The 21227-nt window shown below is 43.6% G+C and overlaps 1 protein-coding gene across 1 annotated transcript; it reads left to right on the top strand.

Moving 5' to 3' along the window:
• Positions 1 to 157: 157 nt before the first annotated feature.
• On the top strand, positions 158 to 1161 carry LOC136543847 (uncharacterized mitochondrial protein AtMg00810-like). The gene is made up of 2 exons (XM_066536184.1): positions 158 to 636; positions 993 to 1161. The coding sequence occupies exons 1-2, from the start codon at positions 158 to 160 to the stop codon at positions 1159 to 1161; spliced, it is 648 nt and encodes a 215-aa protein (XP_066392281.1).
• Positions 1162 to 21227: the final 20066 nt, after the last annotated feature.

The raw sequence follows: 21227 nt of genomic DNA, 5'->3' as shown, positions 1-21227 counted from the left end.
GGATGTCTACGTCGAGCAGCCACCAGGGTTCATGCTGAAGGGCCAAGAAATGAAGGTGCTCCACTTGATCAAGGCCCTCTACAGACTCTGTCAAGCCCCACGAGCATGGTACTCCAAGCTCGATGAGTCCCTGATGAAGCTCGGGTTCTGACATAGCATGTCGGAGCATGCTGTCTACCTCCGCGTTGTGGGCACACGCCGCCTCATCGTGGGCGTCTATGTGGACAATCTAGTTATCACCAGAGGGGATCCACAAGACATTAGCACCTTCAAGGAGGAAATGAAGGTGACATTCAAGATGAGCGACCTTAGGCTTCTGCGCTACTACCTTGGGCTAGAGGTGACACAGATGGGGAGCGGCATCATAGTCTATCAAAATGCCTATGCTGCAAAGATTCTAGAAGGCGCCAGACTAACTGGATGCAATCCAAATCACACCCCCATGGAGTCTAGACTTAAGCTCAGTAAGTCCAGCTCTGCTCCTCTAGTTGATGCAACAAAATATAGGAGCATAGTGGGCTCTCTCTGGTACCTGGTGAATTCAAGGCCGGACCTGGCTTACTCTATGGGGTACATCAGTCGGTTCATGGAGAACCCGACTACAGAACACATGGTGGCCATGAAGAGGGTGCTGAGGTACATTGCTGGAACCTTGCACTTTGGCTGTCATTACTAGAGGGGGAAGGAGGCATAGCTCACTGGCTACAGCGACAGTGATCTTGCCGGTGATGTTCATACAAGGAAGAGCATCACAAGAGTTCTCTTCTTCCTCAGCTCCAGCATCATCACATGGCAGTCCCAGAAGCAAAAAGTGGTGGCCTTATCTTCCTGCAAAGCAAAATACATCACAGCCACTACTACAGCCTGCCAGGGTGTTTGGTTGGCTCAACTTCTTGCTGAGTTCAAAGGCGAGAAGAGCAGGGCCATCACACTGAAGATCGACAATGAGTCTGCAATTCAGTTGAGTAAGACCTAGTTTTCTGTGACTGTAGTAAGCATATAGATGTGAGGTACCATTATATACGGGAGTGTGTCAAGGAGAGCAGCGTGAAGCTTGAGTCCATTGGGACAATTGAAGAGCTTGCAGACATTCTGACGAAGGCGTTGGGGCGAGAAAGGTTCTGTGAACTACGCTTCAAAATTAGTGTCATTGATGTATAGACCATGAACAAGACTTAGGAGGAGATTTGTTAGTAACTCTTGTTCATAGGATTCGCTTAGTTCAGTTAGTTGCTTTGTCATTCAGTTAGTTCAGTTAGCAGCGCATGAGCTCCAGGTTGTGGTAGCCATGCGCATAGGAGGCCATGGGTCGAGAATAGCTCGTCCACGATGCCTAGGATATGGATGTGAGTGCACTTGTGGGCGTGGGGATGGACAAGCAACAAAGCCGCAAGGAACAACGGCATGATCCTGATCTCTGTTGTATTTCCTTCCAACAAAAGGTGAAGAAGAAAAACAGAAGAAGCTGCTCTGTTGTTCGCAGCACCAAAACTGCTTGAGTCCAAGTGATCGCGTTTGTGAGTGTTGTGTTGAGTTCATCGCTGAACTCTCGTCTTCGCCACCAGCGTACATCGCCGTGGTCAGGAATAACAACCACTACCGGAGACGGCTTCTTTGCCGAGTGTCCTAGACTTTGCCGAGTGTTTTTTATCGGGCACTCGGTAAAGAGGCTATTTGTCGAGTGCCAGATAGAAAGCACTTGACAAACAAATGGCACTCGGCAAAAAGGTTGTTTGCCTTGTGCCGAACACTCGGCAAAGAATAACACTCGGCAAATACCAGGGTTGCCGAGTGTCAAACAATAACACTCGACAAAGGGTCGTAGCCATTAACTTTCGGCAGCCACCGTTAATCCTTTGCCGAGTGTCTTCTCCTGACACTCAGCAAAGAGGCTCCTTTGCCAAGTGTCATTTTTTGACACTCGGCAAACCATATTTTTTTTTTCACTTTTGACCTCCAAACTTTTCTACAGTCCTTAGACAATACCTGGTACTCCATGTTCCAATGTGGCACATTTCTCAGACTTTTTCTATATTTCTTTACTTTATTTCATTTAACTGAATTTTCTTGAATAATTCAAATTATAACCGCTAGTCATTTGAATAATGAAAAAAATGAATGGAAAAATGATATTCATGTTATTTAGTATAATGTGAGGCCGTATCTAGGAACAGACCAACAATTTCAAATATCTTGTTCATGAAACATGACCACGAACTTGCGGTCCAGTTGTTTTTAAATTCTATAAAAAGCAAACGAAGTCTGAAAATCATGAAACTTGTCAAGATGTCAAGATATCATATGTGGAGGCTGTGATAAAAAAATTGAGGAGGTTTCATGCAAGTTGTCACGTACGATGCTTGGAAACCAAAGTCAGCCTCTTTGCCCCGCCGCCGCCGCCCGCACCGCCGCGCCAGCCTTGGCCCACGCCTGTGCCCGCATTGCCGCTGCCCACGCTGTGCCATTCATGGCAGTGCCGCTGCTACCCCCACCCACGCTGCCACACTAGCCCCGGCCCGTGCCTGCGCCGCCGGAGGAGGAGGAGAAAGAGAAGAGGAGGAGGAGAGGAGGAGAGAAGGAAGAAGGAGGAAGAGGAGGAGGAGGAGGAAGGAGGAAGGAGGAAGGAGGTGCCAGCCCTGCCCCCGCCCGCGCCCACGCCATCCCCGGAGCTTCCCCAGCCGTCGCCTTGTCCACCGGCGCCCTAGCCCCTTCACCACCGCTGCCCTACGACGCCCACTAGGTATGCCCTACCGTCATCGTGGTCGTAGTATTACTAGTAGTTGCGGTAGTAGTAGTGGTAGAGTAGCAGTGGTGGTAGTCGTAGGAGTGGTTGTGACATTGTTATATATATATGTGATTGGCTATAATCTTGTGCATGTCGACCATCGTGCCGTTCATATATATGTGCATGTCGGCCATCGTGCCATTAGTTTTCTTGCAGGTTTTGGAAACCTCACCATGCAGGGGAGGTGCTACCAAAATTTTGTATTGACAGTTTTATGTTTCTTTTTTGTAGAGAAGAGCCCGTCGGAGCGGAGCCGGAGTACCTCGGCGACCCCGATCGCCTTCCTCACCGCTGCGGGTCTGCCTGCACCGCGTCACCTTGCCACTGCACTGACCCACCATGGCCCCGCTAGCCTGACTCCACCGCCACCCTAGGTATAACCCCTCTTTCCGTATCATGGTCATAGATCATGTAACTTAGTTAGGCGTCTCCCATTCGAAAGAGATACGGTTGGAAATATGCAGATATTTCCATATCTAAAACCGTATCTGTTTTGAATTGTCCACATTTTTGGACAGCCGGCGGATGCATAGGTGGGGTTAGTTTCCATGGTTTGCTCTGATCTGAGATAGAGTTTCAGCATCATCTCCCTGTTGTTCTCCGGATACACACTCTCCCTGGCAGGACGTGTATTTGGAGAACAACAGGGAGGTGCTGCCGAAATTTTGTCTCGGATAGGAGTAGAGCATGGAAACTAACCCCACATACACATCCTCGTGTGGGATTAGGACCTATCCTCACCTATATGATAGTAGGAACGTCGTGTAGATGCAATTGATGTTTGTATTATTCATCGCTATATATGTTAGAGGATGGAGGACCGTGAGTGGATGTACATGGGCCGCGCAAGTCAAGGTCGGGTCACCAATGAATGGATCGACAAGACCGATGCTTTCTTAGAATGGGCATTTGGCATGGCTGCTAAAGGAGCGAGTAAAATTTGTTGTCCCTACAGCAAATGTGGAAACAGGAAAAGACAAACAAAGAAGGTCATGGGGGAACATCTTTGGAAGAATGGATTTACGGCGGACTATACCCGGTGGGTCTACCATGGTGAAGCCAATCGTATGAGAGAGGAGGTGGTGAGACCATGCGTCGAGGATTATGATGTTGATGCTGGGGTAGCAGACATGTTAAATGACTATCACAAGGCATAGTTCATTGAAGGACGTATGGAGGAGGAGCCAGAGGCAACCGCAAAGGCGTTCTATGACATGTTTGCTGTGGCACAGAAACCCCTTCATGGCTAGACAAAGGTTTCTCAACTGGATGCCATTGGACGCATAATGGCATTAAAGTCCCAGTATAGCCTGAGTCGAGATGCCTTCGATGGTATGTTAACAGTTATTGGCAGCCTGCTTCCGGAGGGTCACCTTCTACTAAAGAGCATGCACGAGTCACAGAAACTCCTTCGTGCACTTAAGATGCCATATGAGCAGATACATGCTTGCTCGAAGGGGTGCATCCTATTTAGGAAAGAATACGTGGAAGCAAAGTATTGTCCAAAGTGTAAATCCTCTAGGTTCCTGGAGGTAGATTCTGGTGATGGCCAGAAGAGGCAGCTTGACATTCTTGTGACAATCCTACGACACCTTCCATTCATATCGAGGATCCAATGGCTATACATGACCGAGGAATCCGTGAAATAGATGACATGGCACAAAAATGGCAAACGATACAATCCTAACAGGATGGTACATGCATCCGATGGTGAAGCATGGACCCACTTTGATGGCATTCATCATGAGAAAGCTAAAGAGGCTCGTAATGTATGTGTTGCACTGGCAAGAGATGGGTTCAATCCTTATGGAATGATGGCTGCCCCATACACATGTTGGCCCATGTTCGTTATCCCCCTCAATCCCCCCGGCGTATGCTTTCAACGACAGAACGTATTCTTGTCGTTGATAATTCCTGGACACCCAGAGAATAATATGGGTGTGTTCATGGAGCCTGTGATTGATGAATTGGTCCGTGCTTGGGAGGAAGGGGTATGGACATACAACCGAGCTACAAAGAAAACTTCAAAATGTATGTTTGGTACCACTACTCCCTGCATGACTTCCTGACGTATGGGATATTCTACGCCTGGTGTGTTCATGAGAAGTTTCCATGTTGAAAGGTCCTTGTGTGGTTTTGGTAATTGAGTGACAACCTAGGTGGACTAATTGTGTTTATGTGAGATACATAGGTGATTAGTCCACAGGTACATATGTGTGAGCAACATATGCCATGATGGTGAAAATGGCTTGGAAATATTGCAAAGCTCACACATGTGATGATGAAAGAACTCATTGCACATGAGACATGACATTGAGTCATGTGATCAAGGTGGAGAAGATCAAGACAAGACTTGGCTTGATGGACCGGTTGCAAGCGTGAAGGGCAAGTCAAAGGCTTTGGAGCGATGGACCGCATGGCGGTGAAGCTTGAGCAAGACTTGGCGCCGATGGACGAAGGCAATAGTGAAAAGTAAGTGAAGTCAAGATCGATGAACCAATATGATCACATGATGATATGAAGTGGATCATATCATTGTTGATCATGTTGGTGCATGTGTTGCATCAACATTGGAGGAGATAGAATGGAATGCACAAGGCAAAGGCATAACCTAGGGCATTTCATTTCACCGGTCATAGGTGTGTAGAGAAGTTGATGATCGGGTTTAGGATAGATGGCCGTACTATCAAGAGGGGAAAACTTGTTTGCATATCGGTCATCTAAGTGCCACTCGAGTGATCTAACTTTGCATCATCGCTAGGATTGAGTGGCATGGCAAGTTGAGTGGCTAATCCTTTGAAAAATGATTGCGAAAATGCTAACACACATACACATGGTGGTGTACACTTGGTGGTGTTGGCACATTTACAAAGGAGATGAAGTTGGAGTTGATGTGGATCAACTCAGCGATGGAACGGAGGTGAGAAGGGTTTGAAACTCCATCGGTGGAGTGTTCGCCCGTAGAGTGCAGAAAGTTCGATGGTGCCACCGATGCACTAGACAGAAAAGATAGGGTTTCATAGAGTGGATCGGACGCTGGTCACGTGGTGACTGGACGCTGGGTTCCAGCGTTCGGACAATGATGGCAGACAGCGTATAGGCGTCGATCATAGACCAGACACTAGCGCTGGAAGTGATCGGACGCTGACTGTGTGCATCCGGTTAGGGTGACGTGTGATGACGTAGGTAGAACAGAGAAGTTGGAAGTGACCGGACACTGGTGCTGCGTCCGATCGTGACCAACCGGACATGTCCGGTACCTTACTAGAAACGACCGGACGCTGGGGTTGCTGCGTCTAGTCAGTTCAAGCTAGATCATCTAGTCATCAGATGACCATTGAGATTGGATGAACAATGTTTGAAGAAGGGGACACATGGCGTGCATCGCACGACCGGACGCTGAGGTCCAGCGTCCGGTCGTCCTGACTTTTGCCTAGTGAAGGGGTAATGGCTCTATTTGTTTGTGGGGTTATAAATAGAAGATATGGTCAGCCTTGGGCTGGCAGCTGAGCACACTAGAGCCTTGGTGGCTTGTGTAGTAGTGCTTGGGAGCCCTCTATCTCACATATACTTGATAGTGATCATTCGATTATGTGAGAGAGCGATTCTAGTGCGATTGCATCATGAGGTTGCATTAAGTGGCACTAGGTGATCGAGTTGCAAGCCAGTGGTGCTTGTTACTCTTGGAGGTTGCCACCTCCTAGACGGCTTGGTGGTGGTCTCCATTGAAGCCCGCAAGAAGCTTGTGCGATGCTCTGGAGAAGAGCTTTGTGAGGGGCATTGTGCTCGCCCCGCGGGAGCCGCGAAGAGCAACTCTAGTTGAGCGTGTCATTGAGCTACCCTCACTTTTGGGGTAGGTTCTTGTGGTGCCCGACGTGCGGGCTTGGCGAGTGATGCCAATTAGCCACCGAACCACCAAGTGAGCGGTCGACACAACGGGGACGTAGCGTGTTGGCAAGCACGTGAACCTCGGGAGAAAAATCATCATGTCAACCTTATTCTTCCTATTGGTTTGCATCCTCGTTACACAAGCTTGTAATTACTTTCATATACATTGTGCTTGTGTAGTTGCTCTTGTAACTAGTTAGCTTGTGTTGCTTACTAGTTACCTTCTTGCTTGTGTAGCATAGAAGTAGCTCCCTTACATGGCTAATTAGGTTTGTGTAACCTTGTTAGTCACTTTGCTTAGTTTGTGTAGCTAAGTATTTTTGCTCTCTAATTTGGCATTGGTTGCCTTGTTATTGAGCATTGCTAGTGAGCTTAGTTGGCTTTGTGCTTTTGCTTACTAGCATGTGTAGGAGCTCCCTTGTTGCTTAAAGTACAAGTGGCATAGGTTTGTGTGACCTTGCTCCTAGAATTGGTTAGGTGAGCTCTAGCTAGCCCGACATGTTTGTTGCTTAATTAGTATCTTTGGAAGGTGCTAGAGAACATAAATAGAGGGGTGTAGTATTGGCTAGACCGATAGTTCTAATTCCGCACTTGTTTCGGTTAGTCGACGCGATTAATTTTAGAAAGGACTATTCACCCCCCTCTAGTCCGCCATCTCGACCCTACAAGTGATATCAGAGCTAGGTCTCTCATTTGTGGTCTTCACCGACCCAAGAGGATGGTGGCTTATGGCTAGATGTTGATTGTCCACACATTTTTGGTAGCACACACTTTACACGATGGAAAAATTGGATGATATGCAATTTTAAGTTTATTTGCCCTCAAATGTGGTGGATGGTAGATGTAGGCTTTTCTCATGTGTTGGATGAAGATAATCTAACTCAAGCACAAGAGAAATGCCTAGATCTTGACATCCAAGCTACTAACATCATGTATAGATCTTTGCATGATTGTATATTTGGAGAGATCATTGACATGAAGACCGCCCATGAGATTTGGAGTTATCTAAATGAGAAGTATGGGATGGTCTCCAATGATGAAGATGAGCCCAAGAAGGAGGCGCATGAGTGTGTTGAGCATGACCACAATTCGGTGATTGTGAAAGATTGCTCCACCTCATGGTCAAGTGATGATGATAATGATCATATCACAAGATCACTTGACAAGATTGATGATGATGTCACAAGTGATGCCAATGATGATGCTACTCCATGCACACTTGATGGTGATAATGATGGATTATGCTCGGGCTATGAGAGTGATGTTTCTTCAAGCTCTCCAACTACTTCACATTGCTTCATGTCACAAGGTGACACTAAGGTATCTAATGTAAATGTGATTGATCTTGATTCATATGAGGAGCTTCTAGATAGATATGGTTGCATGATCAAAGCTTTAGAAATGAGATGGCTAAAACCAAGAAATTAAAAATTGAAAACTCTTTTCTAAAGAACACATATGAACAACAAAAGCATCTACTTTATGTTACTACTTGTTCACATGAGGAGCTAAAATTGGCTCATGAGGAACTTAGTGTTGCTCATGATAACTTGGTACAAGACCATGCTTTTGTCACTAAGGAGATTTCTAATGGAAAAACTAAAACTAGTGAGAGCTCATCACATGGGTCAATTGATCAATCACATATTATTGCTAACCCTTGTGATGTAGGCAAGAAGCATGTATCCACTTCTTGTGATGACTTATTAGATATGCCATGCTCTTCACATATAGATGCTTATTCTACTTCTATATCTTATGAGACTAACCTTTTGAAGGAGAACTATGAGCTCAAAAATGAAGTGAAGAATTTGAGTAATAAGTTAGAGAGGTGCTACAACTCAAAAGTCACCTTTGAGCACATGTTGAAGACTCAAAGAAACTATGGTGACAAGTGTGGCCTTGGCTTCAAGAAGAAGATGACAAAGGGCGAAAGAAAGAGAGAAAGAAAGATGAAGAAGCTACAACAAAGAAAGCTCTCTCATACCATGTGCTACCGGTGTCATGAAGTGGGACACTTTGCAAGTGGTTGCCCTAACATTGAGAAGCTTAAGAAGATAAAAGAAGAAGAGAGGCTCAAGCATGTGAAGTGCTTCAAGTGCCGCACTTGGGGTCACCTTACCTCAATGTGCCCAACCAAGTAATTGGTGAAGCAACTAGAAGAGCCTCAACCAAAGCCACAAGTTGAGCAAAAGAAGACACCCCAAGAGCAAATCAAGATCAACCATTAAGATGGTGGTGAATTGATGATAAAGAAGAAGAAAACTAGAAGGGGTGGAAAAGCAAGAAAAAGAACAAGGCATCCAATGTAAACTCAAGATGCCAAGATGATGAGCAAGAATGAAGATAAGAAGAAAGATTATGCTCACATCAAGTGCTTCAAGTGTGGAAGTATGGGCCACTTTGCCTCTAAGTGTCCTACCAAGCTTGAGAAGAAGGCTCAAGCAATCCATGAGAGGCAATGCAATGAGAAGCACCACATGAGCAAAGAAGAGAAGGCTCAAGCAAAGAGAAAGTGCTACTCATGCTGGGAAAGGGGACACATGGCACAATCATGTCCCCTAGGTGACATTTCTAAGCCTATTTCAATTGTTGATAATAATGTGCTTAGAAAGGATGGTAATAGTACCTCTATGGTTGCTATTGCAAAACATCCCGCTACTCATACTAAGGCGCTGCCTAAGTATGTTGCTCCTAACTTGAGAGGGTCCAAACTTGTTTGGGTACCATCAAAAAGTGGATAATTGATTGTAGGTACCATCGGCATTGGAGACTTGATTCAATTGATTTCATATTGATCATCATATGTAGAGTCAAGATATGAAGCCTAGTGCACATTCAAACCCAATGCCAAGTGAAAATTGAGTGAAGTCCAAAGTGCTATCAACATACAAGTGCTATAATTCAAGTTATTGGTAATTCATTGGGTATATTTGATGACTTACAAATAATTGAGTTGAAGCTTGCTAGTTGGATGATCATAAGCTAACCAAGGTATATCTCTTATTGATCATTTCATTTGGGTGCATATGAGTTGATTGAATTGGATAAATATGCAATGTTACTTGCTATGAGATGATTGAACGGATAATTGATTAGTAGTCAAGTTTGGATTGATTTATGTTGGATAAGTTCATAAGATGACATTTAGTAAGTGGATTGAATGGATTTATATCTTGTGAAAGTATTCAAACAAGTTAGTTTCAAGTTTGATTCATATTTGATGAAGTATAGCTCAAGTGATTGAAATCTGTCCTATAATTGAGAATCTGAGCTAGCTGTGATCTTAGCCATGTTTGAGTAATCAACACTTATTGGATTGGCATAAAAATTGGTGTACATGCTCTAAACTTATGGTATAATATGCTGTACAATTTTCATGAGGATTGGATAATAAATGCTTCGGTTTTGAAGTGGATCTTGTCAGCTATAGTGCAGCTGTTTTCAGCATGTAGCAGTGGTGGAAGAATTGAAATCTGGTAGCAATCTAGAAGTCAAATGAAGCCAAAATTTTTACAGCTACTAGGTAACTTAGTATTACACACCTCCACCAAATTTAGTGGTATTTGGATTTGTACTTTGGGAGATATGCTTATTTCTTTGAAGGGTACAAAATCTGTCAGAAAAGTGACAAATGTTGGATTGATCTAGAGTCACTTTGATTGAAAGGTCCTCAAGTTGGAAATATGTTTACAAGTGTTTGAGGTACCTAAGTTTGGTTTTGAGATGATCTAGAAGCATGACAAGCAAAGAGTACAAGTCTATTTGATTGTGGAGTGTACTTTGCACACATTCGGTACTCAAATTGAAAGATCAAGATCAAACTCAAGATGAAGTTGAAGTTTAAGTTCTAGTGACTATTGGAAATCATTTGGTAGAAAGAAAAGGACTTAAACAAGAAGAAAGAAAAGGACTTAAACAAGAAGAAAGAAAATGACTTAAAGAAGGAATCAAGGTTACTCACCAAGTTAAGTCCATCACTTGGATCAATCAATCAAGTCATTTCAAGTGAGTATCAAGAATGATTCTTGGAGAGAGGTCACTTCTCCCTAGTGTAGGGGCTTGCCACCTATGTGTAGGTGAACCAAGTGTGGTACTTGGAAGGCTAACATGGAAGGGGTGATCCAAGAAACATTTGAGATGCTTAGTTGAAGCAATCAAAAGGGTTGATCAAGAAAAGCAAGCAACACCCAAAAAAGAGCTAGTCATGATATTTCCAGTGGTATTCTCAAATTGATGCTCTCATGCAAGCAAAGATCAAAAGATAAAGCAAGCCAACCACAACAAGAAAGTGCACTTGATCATAAGTGGTATTCATTTCATATGGGTGAAGAATGAAATTCAACATGGTATCTATTGGTCTTCACCAAGCTTATAATTGGACTTCACATTGCTATTGGAGTAATGAATTAGAATCTATGTGACTATCCTCTACTCCAACATAGCAAATGTATCATTGTAATGTGCATGATCATTTCATCCCTTACTAGTATGCGGTTAGTGCATATAGTACATGCTTCATAGGATCATGCATAACAAATGAAATGCTTAAATTCATAGCCTACCACTATTGTTTGAATGATTACTTGATCTAGTGGTTAGTACATGAATTTGTTCATGAGCTAGTGAACCCAAGTACTTGACTTAATTTGGATTGCTAACAAGTGATAAGTACAACATTGGCAAGATAACCCTTGCAAGAGGTGTGAAGAAGCTTGTCATTGGTTCAAACCGGACTTGGAAGCTTAGGCAAAACAATTTAGTTCAAGTCAATCATAGAAGCTCATGATAGTGATAAGAGTACAAGCACAAGACAATAATATAAATGGATATCTAGTTTGTTTGTTTCAAATGGTATCTAGACTCAAGTATTTTATCAAGAATCTACAAATGATGTCTAGATCAACTCACAAGTGATATCCTATAAGTGGTACTCATGAAGATAGCAAATGTTCAAGAAATGGTTTTTATTGAAAAATCCAACAAGTGGTTCCATACTAGAAGATTCTTTCAAGTGATATCACATCTACACATAATATCAATCATGCAAGAAAATGGTTCCACAAGTGATCCTCAACTTTTAGTGATCATCAAATGAAGAATGCATCCCTCACCTACAAGAGCTCAAGTGTATCAAATGGATGACCCATGCTATCACATAGGGGGAGGTGTCCCACAAATTTATCTCAAGATAAAAAATCTCATGTGTGGTATCTCAAGAAGCCCTACACAAGATACAAGTGGTACAAGTTACAAGTGAAGTGGTGTCATTCCAACAATCAAGTGATGTCCATAAAAAATGCAAGATTCAAGCCTCAACCATCTACCCCAAACGTATACCTTTGCATCAATGAGAAGCTCACCTTTTATGGAAATTGATGACAAAGGGGGAGAGATTGTACAAAGATATGAAAGCTTTGAGATTGAGATTATACAAGAGGGAGAGATAAGATATAAAAGCTCAAAGAAGTAGAGGTTGGACATGGATATGGACAAAGAGGGAGCAACATTGAAGAAAAGAGATGGATCAAAATTTCTTGGACAAGAGAAGCACACAAGTAGGGGGAGCAAGCTCATGAACTTTGATTGATTGCATTTGATATGTGCATATTCATGTGCTTGCTTGCATTGCATAAGCTTTCAAATTCAATATGCATGCTTGTGTGGTGTATGCTAGTTGTAGAACTTGAATGATGATTTGATAACTAGCATGCATAGGATGATAGCTAGACATTTGGTATGATTTTCAAGTAATGCTAGTACCTTGCTTTTAATGTTGATCTCACAAGGTATCTAGTGCTTTTATTTCCAAGTGATATCTAGCTAACCATGGTGCTAAGGATAAACTTAAAGGTGCAACTCCGATTGGTACACGCTTCAAAGGTTTATTCTATACACCTTAGCATCATTTTGTAGTAATTACTCTCCCACTATTTTAATCTATGCATATGTACGACCTTCAAATCAAACACTCTAACACATATGTAGGGGGAGCTAATACTACCATCTTGGGTTTATGGTACTTGTCCAAAATCATTTTCACATGGTAAAATTGCTTGGGCAAGCAACATGAATCCAAAAGAGCTTAATTTCTATATCTTTGTAGAGTTGTGATCAATTACCAAAAAGGGGGATATTAAAAGGTCCTTGTGTGGTTTTGGTAATTGAGTGACAACCTAGGTGGACTAATTGTGTTTATGTGAGATACACAGGTGATTAGTCCATAGGTACATATGTGTGAGCAACATATGCCATGAATGTGAAAATGGCTTGGAAATGTTGCAAAGCTCACACATGTGATGATGAGGGAACTCATTGCACATGAGACATGGCATTGAGTCATGTGATCAAGGTGGAGAAGATCAAGACAAGACTTGGCCCCGATGGACAAAGGCAACAGTGAAGGGCAAGTCGGAGGCTTTGGAGTGATGGACCGCATGGCGGTGAAGCTTGAGCAAGACTTGGCGCCGATGGACGAAGGCAACAGTGAAAAGCAAGTGAAGTCAAGATCGATGAACCAATATGATCACGTGATGATATGAAGTGGATCATATCATTGTTGATCATGTTGGTGCATGTGTTGCATCAACATTGGAGGAGATGGAATGGAATGCACAAGGCAAAGGTATAACCTAGGGCATTTCATTTCACTGGTCATAGGTGTGTAGAGAAGTTGATGACCGGGTTTAGGATAGATGGCCGTACTATCAAGAGGGGCAAACTTATTTGCATATCGGTCATCTAAGTGCCACTCGAGTGATCTAACTTTGCATCACCGCTAGGATTGAGTGCGTGGCAAGTTGAGTGGCTAATCCTTTGAAAAATGAGTGTGAAAATGCTAACACACATAGACATGGTGGTGTACACTTGGTGGTGTTGGCACATTTACAAAGGAGATGAAGTTGGAGTTGATGTGGATCAACTCGGCGATGGAACGGAGGTGAGAAGGGTTTGAAACTCCACCGGTGGAGTGTCCACCCGTAGAGTGCGGAAAGTCCGATGGTGCCACCGGCTCACTAGACAGAAAAGATAGAGTTTCACAGAGTGGACTGGACGCTAGTCATGTGGTGACCGGACGCTGGGTTCCAGCGTCCAGACAGTGATGGCAGACAGCGTACAGGCGTCGATCATAGACTGGACTCTGGCGCTGGAAGTGATCGGACGCTGACTGTGTGTGTCCAATCAGGGTGACGTGTGATGACGTAGGCAGAGCAGTGAAGTTGGAAGTGACCAAACGCTGGTGCTACGTCCGATCACGACCGACCGGACGCGTCCGGTCATGTCCGGTACCTTACTGGAAATGACCGAATGCTGGGGTTGCTGCGTCCGGTTAGTTCAAGCTAGAGTGTCCAGTTGTTAGATGACCATTGAGATCGGATGAACAACGTTTGAAGAAGGGGACACATGGCGTGCATCGCACGACTGGACGCTGAGGTCCAGCGTCCGGTCGATTGGACCGGAGCGTTCGGTCGTCCTGACTTTTGCCTAGTGAAGGGGTAACGACTCTATTTGTTCATGGGGTTATAAATAGAAGCCATGGTCAGCCTTGGGCCAGCAGCTGAGCACACTAGAGCCTTGGTGGCTTGTGTAGTAGTGCATGGGAGCCTACCATCTCACATATACTTGATAGTGATCATTCGATTATGTGAGAGAGCGATTCTAGTGCGATTGCATCGTGAGGTTGCATTGAGTGGCACTAGGTGATCGAGTTGCAAGCCAGTGGTGCTTGTTACTCTTGGAGATTGCCACCTCCTAGATGGCTTGGTGGTGGTCTCCGTTGAAGCCCGCGAGAAGCTTGTGCGGTGCTCTAGAGAAGAGCTTTGTGAGGGGCATTGTGCTCACCCCGCGGGAGCCACGAAGAGCAACTCTAGTTGAGCGTGTCATTGAGCTACCCTCACTTTTGGGGTAGGTTCTTGTGGTGCCCGACGTGCGGGCTTAGCGGGTGATGCTAATTAGCCGCTGAACCACCAAGTGAGCAGTCGACACAACGGGGACATAGCGTGTTGGCAAGCGTGTGAACCTCGAGAGAAAAATCATCATGTCAACCTTGTTCTTCCCATTGGTTTGAATCCTTGTTGCACAAGCTTGTAATTACTTTCATATACATTGTGCTTGTGTAGTTGCTCTTGTAACTAGTTAGCTTGTGTTGCTTACTAGTTACCTTCTTGCTTGTGTAGCTTAGAAGTGGCTCCCTTGCGTGGCTAATTAGGTTTGTGTAACCTTGTTAGTCACTTTGCTTAGTTTGTGTAGCTAAGTATTTGCGCTCTCTAATTTGGCATTGGTTGCCTTGTTATTGAGCATTGCTAGTGAGCTTAGTTGGCTTTGTGCTTTTGCTTACTAGCATGTGTAGGAGCTCCCTTGTTGCTTAATGTACTAGTGGCATAGGTTTGTGTGACCTTGCTCCTAGAATTGGTTAGGTGAGCTCTAGCTAGCTCGACACCTCTGTTGCTTAATTAGTATCTTTGGAAGGTGCTAGAGAATATAGATAGAGGGGTGTAGTCTTGGCTAGACTGATAGTTCTAATTCCACACTTATTTTGGTTAGCCGACACAATTAATTTTAGAAAGGACTATTCACCCCCCTCTAGTCCACCATCTTGACCCTACACATGTCTAGTATGCAAGGAAGGTCTAAGGTTCATTTGGTTGCAGAAGGGTGGTAAGTATTCATCGCTCGACAAACATTGGCAATTCCTCCCTCTTGACCATGCATTCAGACGAGACATCAAGAACTTTATGAAAGGTGTCATAGTGACAGACCCTGCACCACCAATAATGACTGGTGCCGCAGTTCATGAACAGATAGATGGTCTCGTGGTCAATCCAAAAGGTGGTTTTGTGGGATATGTAGAGCAACATATGTGGACTCATAAGTCAGGCTTGACTCGGCTCCCCTATTTTGATGACCTTCTCCTTCCACACAACATTGATGTAATGCACACTAAAAAGAATGTCGCCGAGGCACTTTGGGCAACAATCATGGACATTCCTAACAAGTCAAAGGACAACGTTAAGGCTAGAGTGGATCTGGCAATGTTATGCAATAGACCAAACCAACATATGAAGCCTCCTAGTCACGGCAAGACATGGAGAAGGCCTAAGGCCGATTTTGTCTTGAGCAAGCTCCAAAGAAGGGAAGTACTAGAATGGATGTAGACGTTAATGTTCCCTGATGGGTATGCAGCTGATCTGAGGAGGGGAGTGAACTTATCTACTATGCGAGTCTTAGGGATGAAGAGTCATGACTACCGCATATGGATTGAGCGGCTTCTTCCGACGATGGTTCGAGGCTATGTCCCTAAGCATGTCTGGCTAGTGCTGGTAGAGTTGAGCTATTTCTTTCGCCAAATTTGTGCCAAGGAGTTATCTTGGACCGTGATTGCTGACTTGGAAAGAATGGCACCTATGTTGCTCTGTAAGTTGGAGAAGATCTTTCTACCCGGTAGTGATGGTTGCTTCAAGAGTGTTGGTTCTTGGCTTAAGCCAATAGTGTTGAACAAGCCTACACTGTCGGTTTATGGCTCAAGCCAGCAGTGTTGATCTAGACAACACTGTCGGTTGATGGCTCAAGCCGGCAGTGTTGAACAAGACAACACTGTCGGTTTATGGCTCAAGCCGGTAGTGTTTTGCAAGACAACACTATCGGTTTGTTGATAACCGGTAGTGTTTTGCAAGACAACACTGTCGATTTGTTGCTAACCGGTAGTGATGGCCCATTCGCATTTTATTGTTTTATAATTGATTTTAATTTATATTTTTTTGTGGAATCGGGTTTCGCTTTATATACGCTACGTAGACGATAGGTCCATCAATATTAAACATTACAAATATTATGATTACAATTCAAATGTTCTTATCCACATCTCGATCCCTCAAAATAAAAAAGAAATATTCTTGGACTTCACACATGCTTCTCGGACTTCTTACAATAATCTAGCGAGCCGCTCTGGGCCATACTGGTCCTTGTACCTCACGGATTGTGCAATGGAAAATACTCCATCTTTTTCCAATACCTCAGCTAAGATGAATTTTGCGAGCTCCAATTGCAGTGCGACGATCTCCATGTCTAACAGCCTTTGGTGGTTATATTTCTTGCGCTGTCGTTCAAAAAAGATGATATCCAAAGAGGAACATTAAATCATTTTGTTGAATTATTAATAGACATAAATGAAATGGAGATTATACACACCAACTTATTGGCTTCTTCCGATTTTCTACCGATGTAGCGAAGCATTGCCCACATTACATAAAACTCGCATTCATTGTTTCCCGCCGGCTGTGACAGGTACTTCCCCTCCATATCGACAACCTTGAATGGGACCGGCGTCCCACCGATATGTCTTCTTCGGACACTGAACAACATTAAATGGAGAAACATTAGAAAACGGTATGTGTGATTAGAAAATAATATGTTATTAGGATCGCTTACTAATTCAGCACTATCACCTGTGCATCCAGATGATGAAATGGTTTTTTCTTTGAGTACCACACCTCGATCAGATTTTTGGCAAGATTGACACAAATGAAAACTAAATGGTTGCTACAATCACAGAATCCTAATTATCGAATAATCTTAACGAAAAAAGAAGCATAAAATTAAAAGCCGAGAACACATACTCGCAGTTGTAGGCTAGAAGTATGTGGGTTTTTTTCTTTATTATGAATTTATCGAAAACAGTAATCAATCTCTGTTTTAGGTCTTCCACGTCACATCCATAGAGGCCTAGACATGTCCTCTCATTGACTCGCAGAATGCAAAATTTTGCTATACACCTACATAAAATCATGGGAAGTCCTCAAAAGTTAACAATTTGTCTTGAGAGAGTAGTTAATTGTAATATCATGCGTGTAGGGTACTTACATAGTCCACAGCATCAACATTTGAACATCGAGAGAGCGTTTCTAGTATAGCTAAAACAAGCACTCCCACTCGACATCGAACTTCTCTTCTTCAGGATAATGGAAAACATGTGGCGAATGGATAATAATCTCAAAACCAAAGTCGTCTATCTCTGTTGCTTGAGCCATGTAATATTCATGCAACTGGTGCGTATATGTTGTCAGATTTTTATACTCCTCATCGGGAACCAAAAGATTGCCCCTTTCATACTTCATTGCCGGTGTTGCCGTCCCTTGTACATCATAATAGATGGTTGCGGCCTCTTCCATGGTTAATCCTGGGTTGTCTTCGACGTACTTCTATATGTTCCTTAAATCTTTATTGTGTATTTCTTCGTCTCTTGTTGTAGCGTATTTATTCTGTGTTTGCCTTTCGAATTCGGACTTCAACAAAGACAAAGGTAGTGAGACATAGAGATTGAAGAAACTAACACAATCTTCCTTCAAGATGTGTGCTATAAATTTTTTTTCATCAAGATGGTAACGCTGCCACTGAACGACCTTTTTCTTTTCTGTTGGTCCACTTTGGGAGCATTAGCGACCAAATCCAAGGACCTTTTCTATGACTTCGAGGATGTCCTTGATCTTGTTTTAGGCTGAGGTGGAGGAGGAGGAGGATGATGACGAGAATTCTATTTTCCCAACGCTGATGAAGATGGAGGAGGAGGGAGAGGAGGAGGAGGAGTCTCTTTTCTCGGAGCTAATGAAGATGGAGTCGGACGAGGAGGAATAGAAGGAGACCTCTGTCTTCTCGGGCGTGATGGCTCTGGATGAGGAGGGGAGTGATCTCTGCTGGAAGATGGTGAGTGATCATCGTGGGTGGGCAAAGACTCACAGTCGTCCTCATCATTAGAGGACAATTGATGGTCAAGCTTAATGAACCACTTGTGCCAAGCCACTTGAGAGCCCTTGTTTTGACCAAGTTTTGGCCTGTCTTCTGCTATGGGGTACTCAATGGGTATCTTGTTAAACTTCTTATCAAGTATTCTGTCAATGGTGATGTGAGCGTACCCCAGTGGAATTGGACGACCATTAATTGTCCCATCTCCCACAGGCCAGGCCTGGCCGAGCGCCACCTTGTCCTTTGTCCATTCCTGACGGATGTACAACCTAACATTGACGGGTTCAGTGATGTCGTCCACTGAATGAGGCACATTCGCCTCTTCTTTGTCGAGTGGGGTTGATCCGCAGCTGCTGTGACACCTAAACTATGGGCTAAAGGCAGTAGGAGTAGGGTTTTGTGGTACTACTGACCCCTTGGATAGCAAATTTTGCTCGACTCGTGCTTCAATAGTCGCCTCAATCTATGCTTCCATTCTGTCTTCCATCTCTTTTAGTCTCCTCAAATACTCTATCTCTTGTTCTGCTCTACCCCTCGAGTGGCTCCGATAAGTGTTAGATTCTTTGGGGAATGCTAGTTTCCAAGGAACAACACCGGTTCCTCTAGTGCGACTAGGGTGCTCCTTAGTTCTAAGTGCTTGGGTGAGCATGTCTTTCTCTCTATTAGAAGTGCGAGTCCCTTGCCTCACCTCCTTAGTTACCTAGGAGATCCTCTGGATGAGTTCGCTCATGGGTTGATTTGAGGAGCTAAAGCTCCCGTCCTTGGCGTGCCATACATTTCTCCCCATATGGTATAATACCGATCTGGGCTCCCAATCGGTGGTCTCAACCTCAACGCCTTCCTCAGTAAGGCAATCTATCTTTTGAAGTTCTGCTACAAATTCTGGCATCTTTTTGGCATAGCCACGAGAGCCGAGATGATGAGGATTTATCACTTTTTGTGAATTCTCCTTATTCTTCCTACTCAGTTCTAAGTACTCCTCAAATAACCTATATTCCTTGAAATCCTGCCAGAAGTCCTTCTGCTTGCTAAACTGTCCACCATTGAAATCTGGTTCTTTATTTTGGAGGACAAAATTCTTATACAATGTCCCCTTGAAATTCTTTAAGCATGTCCCCATGATTTCTTTTGCTTTTTTCTTGACTAACTCCCTGTCATACTCGGTTGGGAAAGTGAAATACTCTGGGATCTTGACATCCCATATGCAATCCTTCTCGCTTTCGGGAACCCTCCACCGGTCATCATCTTTCCTAATCCACTTCCTGTACTTAATCAGGATGAAGTCCCTAACAAGTAACTCGAGGATAGTCTTGTATTTGGTCAAAGCTATAGGCGGTGAGAGTGGATCCCCGAATTTATTGAACTCAGTAATGTGCCAGTGTGCATTCCTACCAACATGAATCTTTGACACGCCTCGCTTGGATCTAGCCTTCCTGCTACCCGAACCCTCTAGCTCCTCGGCCAGCGGAAGCTTATGCTAGCGACACCAAGTAAGCTATGACCCTCTTAATTGATTAGCATGTGTGGCTACATAGTCACATGATACCAAAGTTACCTGGCCATCTTGGTCATTTTGACCTAGATCGAGCACGCCGGACAAGGTCCATGGCTACTCGTTCTCATCGACCTAATTGACACCGTCACCATTTGTCTGATCATACGGCTCTCCCGTCCTAGCGATATCAGCCGCTTCTTGTTGCCGATCTGTTCTTCGGCGATGGGGTAACAGGCGACAATGAGTCATGGCTGTGACACGATCGTGGTTAGTTTTGGCCGTGGACAACTACAAGTAGCATATGTTCACATATATATAATATGTTTAATACAAAGCGATGACCATTGCCATAAATAAAAGCATGACATCTTTCCAAGACCAAGGAGCAATTCTCCTAATCTTCACATCTCCGGTGGGTGGCTTCTCTTCGATCTCCAGTGCCAGCGGATGGCCATGGTTTGCATTCATTGGACCATAGTTGGCCGGTTGCCCATGGTTTGCAAGGTAGGTCGGATGACTATAGCAGGCCCTTAAAGCTTCAGCTTCTGTGTTGTATTTTTTGTGCAAATTACCAGGGTAGCGATTGACTTAAGCATAGCAATCTTCCCAGGTTCGATAAATCCCAGGCATGTGACCAACATGCACTACATACCATGCCATAGTTGCCTATACATTTAAGTAAATTAGGCATGTGGTAAGTGGTAATGGTAACTCACTGAGCAAGAGTTATTATTCAAGTTATATGGGCAAACTAAATCTATTTAATGTTCTTTATCCTTGATATGATAAAAAATTGTCTCAATAATTGGATTGTTTATTATTCGGAGATCAATGTGGTTTAGTAATCATACTTGTTGTTACTACCGAGCCAATTTTAAAAGTTGTTTTTAACTTTTTTTCCTAGAACAAACATCTATAGATGCCTTTTTTAAGCATGCTATACATTCCATCAAAATCAATTGACACTCTACCTATAGCAATTATACATGTACACATTTGACAAGAATCCATCATTGCTTAAGCAAGAGCATAAATTCTTATCTAACTCTTACACAAACAGAATACTCCCTAACGTCACAAATAAGACATCCATAGTTATTAATGTGTACCTTTGACTGCTAGTTTCCATTGCTTGCAATAATTACAAAGTATAGATATATCATAACATTATGCAACTACTATTTGAGACAGATACGCTCATATCATTGTCACATATTCAATCTAACTATGTCAAGAGGTGTTGATGATCAATGTTTAAATACTTAGACTGCACACAACGCAAAAGGTCACTTAGCTGTGACTTGAGGGAATAACTTGTTG

Source organism: Miscanthus floridulus, chromosome 3 (assembly GCF_019320115.1).
Source record: "Miscanthus floridulus cultivar M001 chromosome 3, ASM1932011v1, whole genome shotgun sequence".
Classification (NCBI taxonomy): domain Eukaryota; kingdom Viridiplantae; phylum Streptophyta; class Magnoliopsida; order Poales; family Poaceae; genus Miscanthus; species Miscanthus floridulus.
The sequence above is the reverse complement of the archived record's forward strand: the minus strand, read 5'-3'. Positions and strand labels throughout refer to the sequence as shown.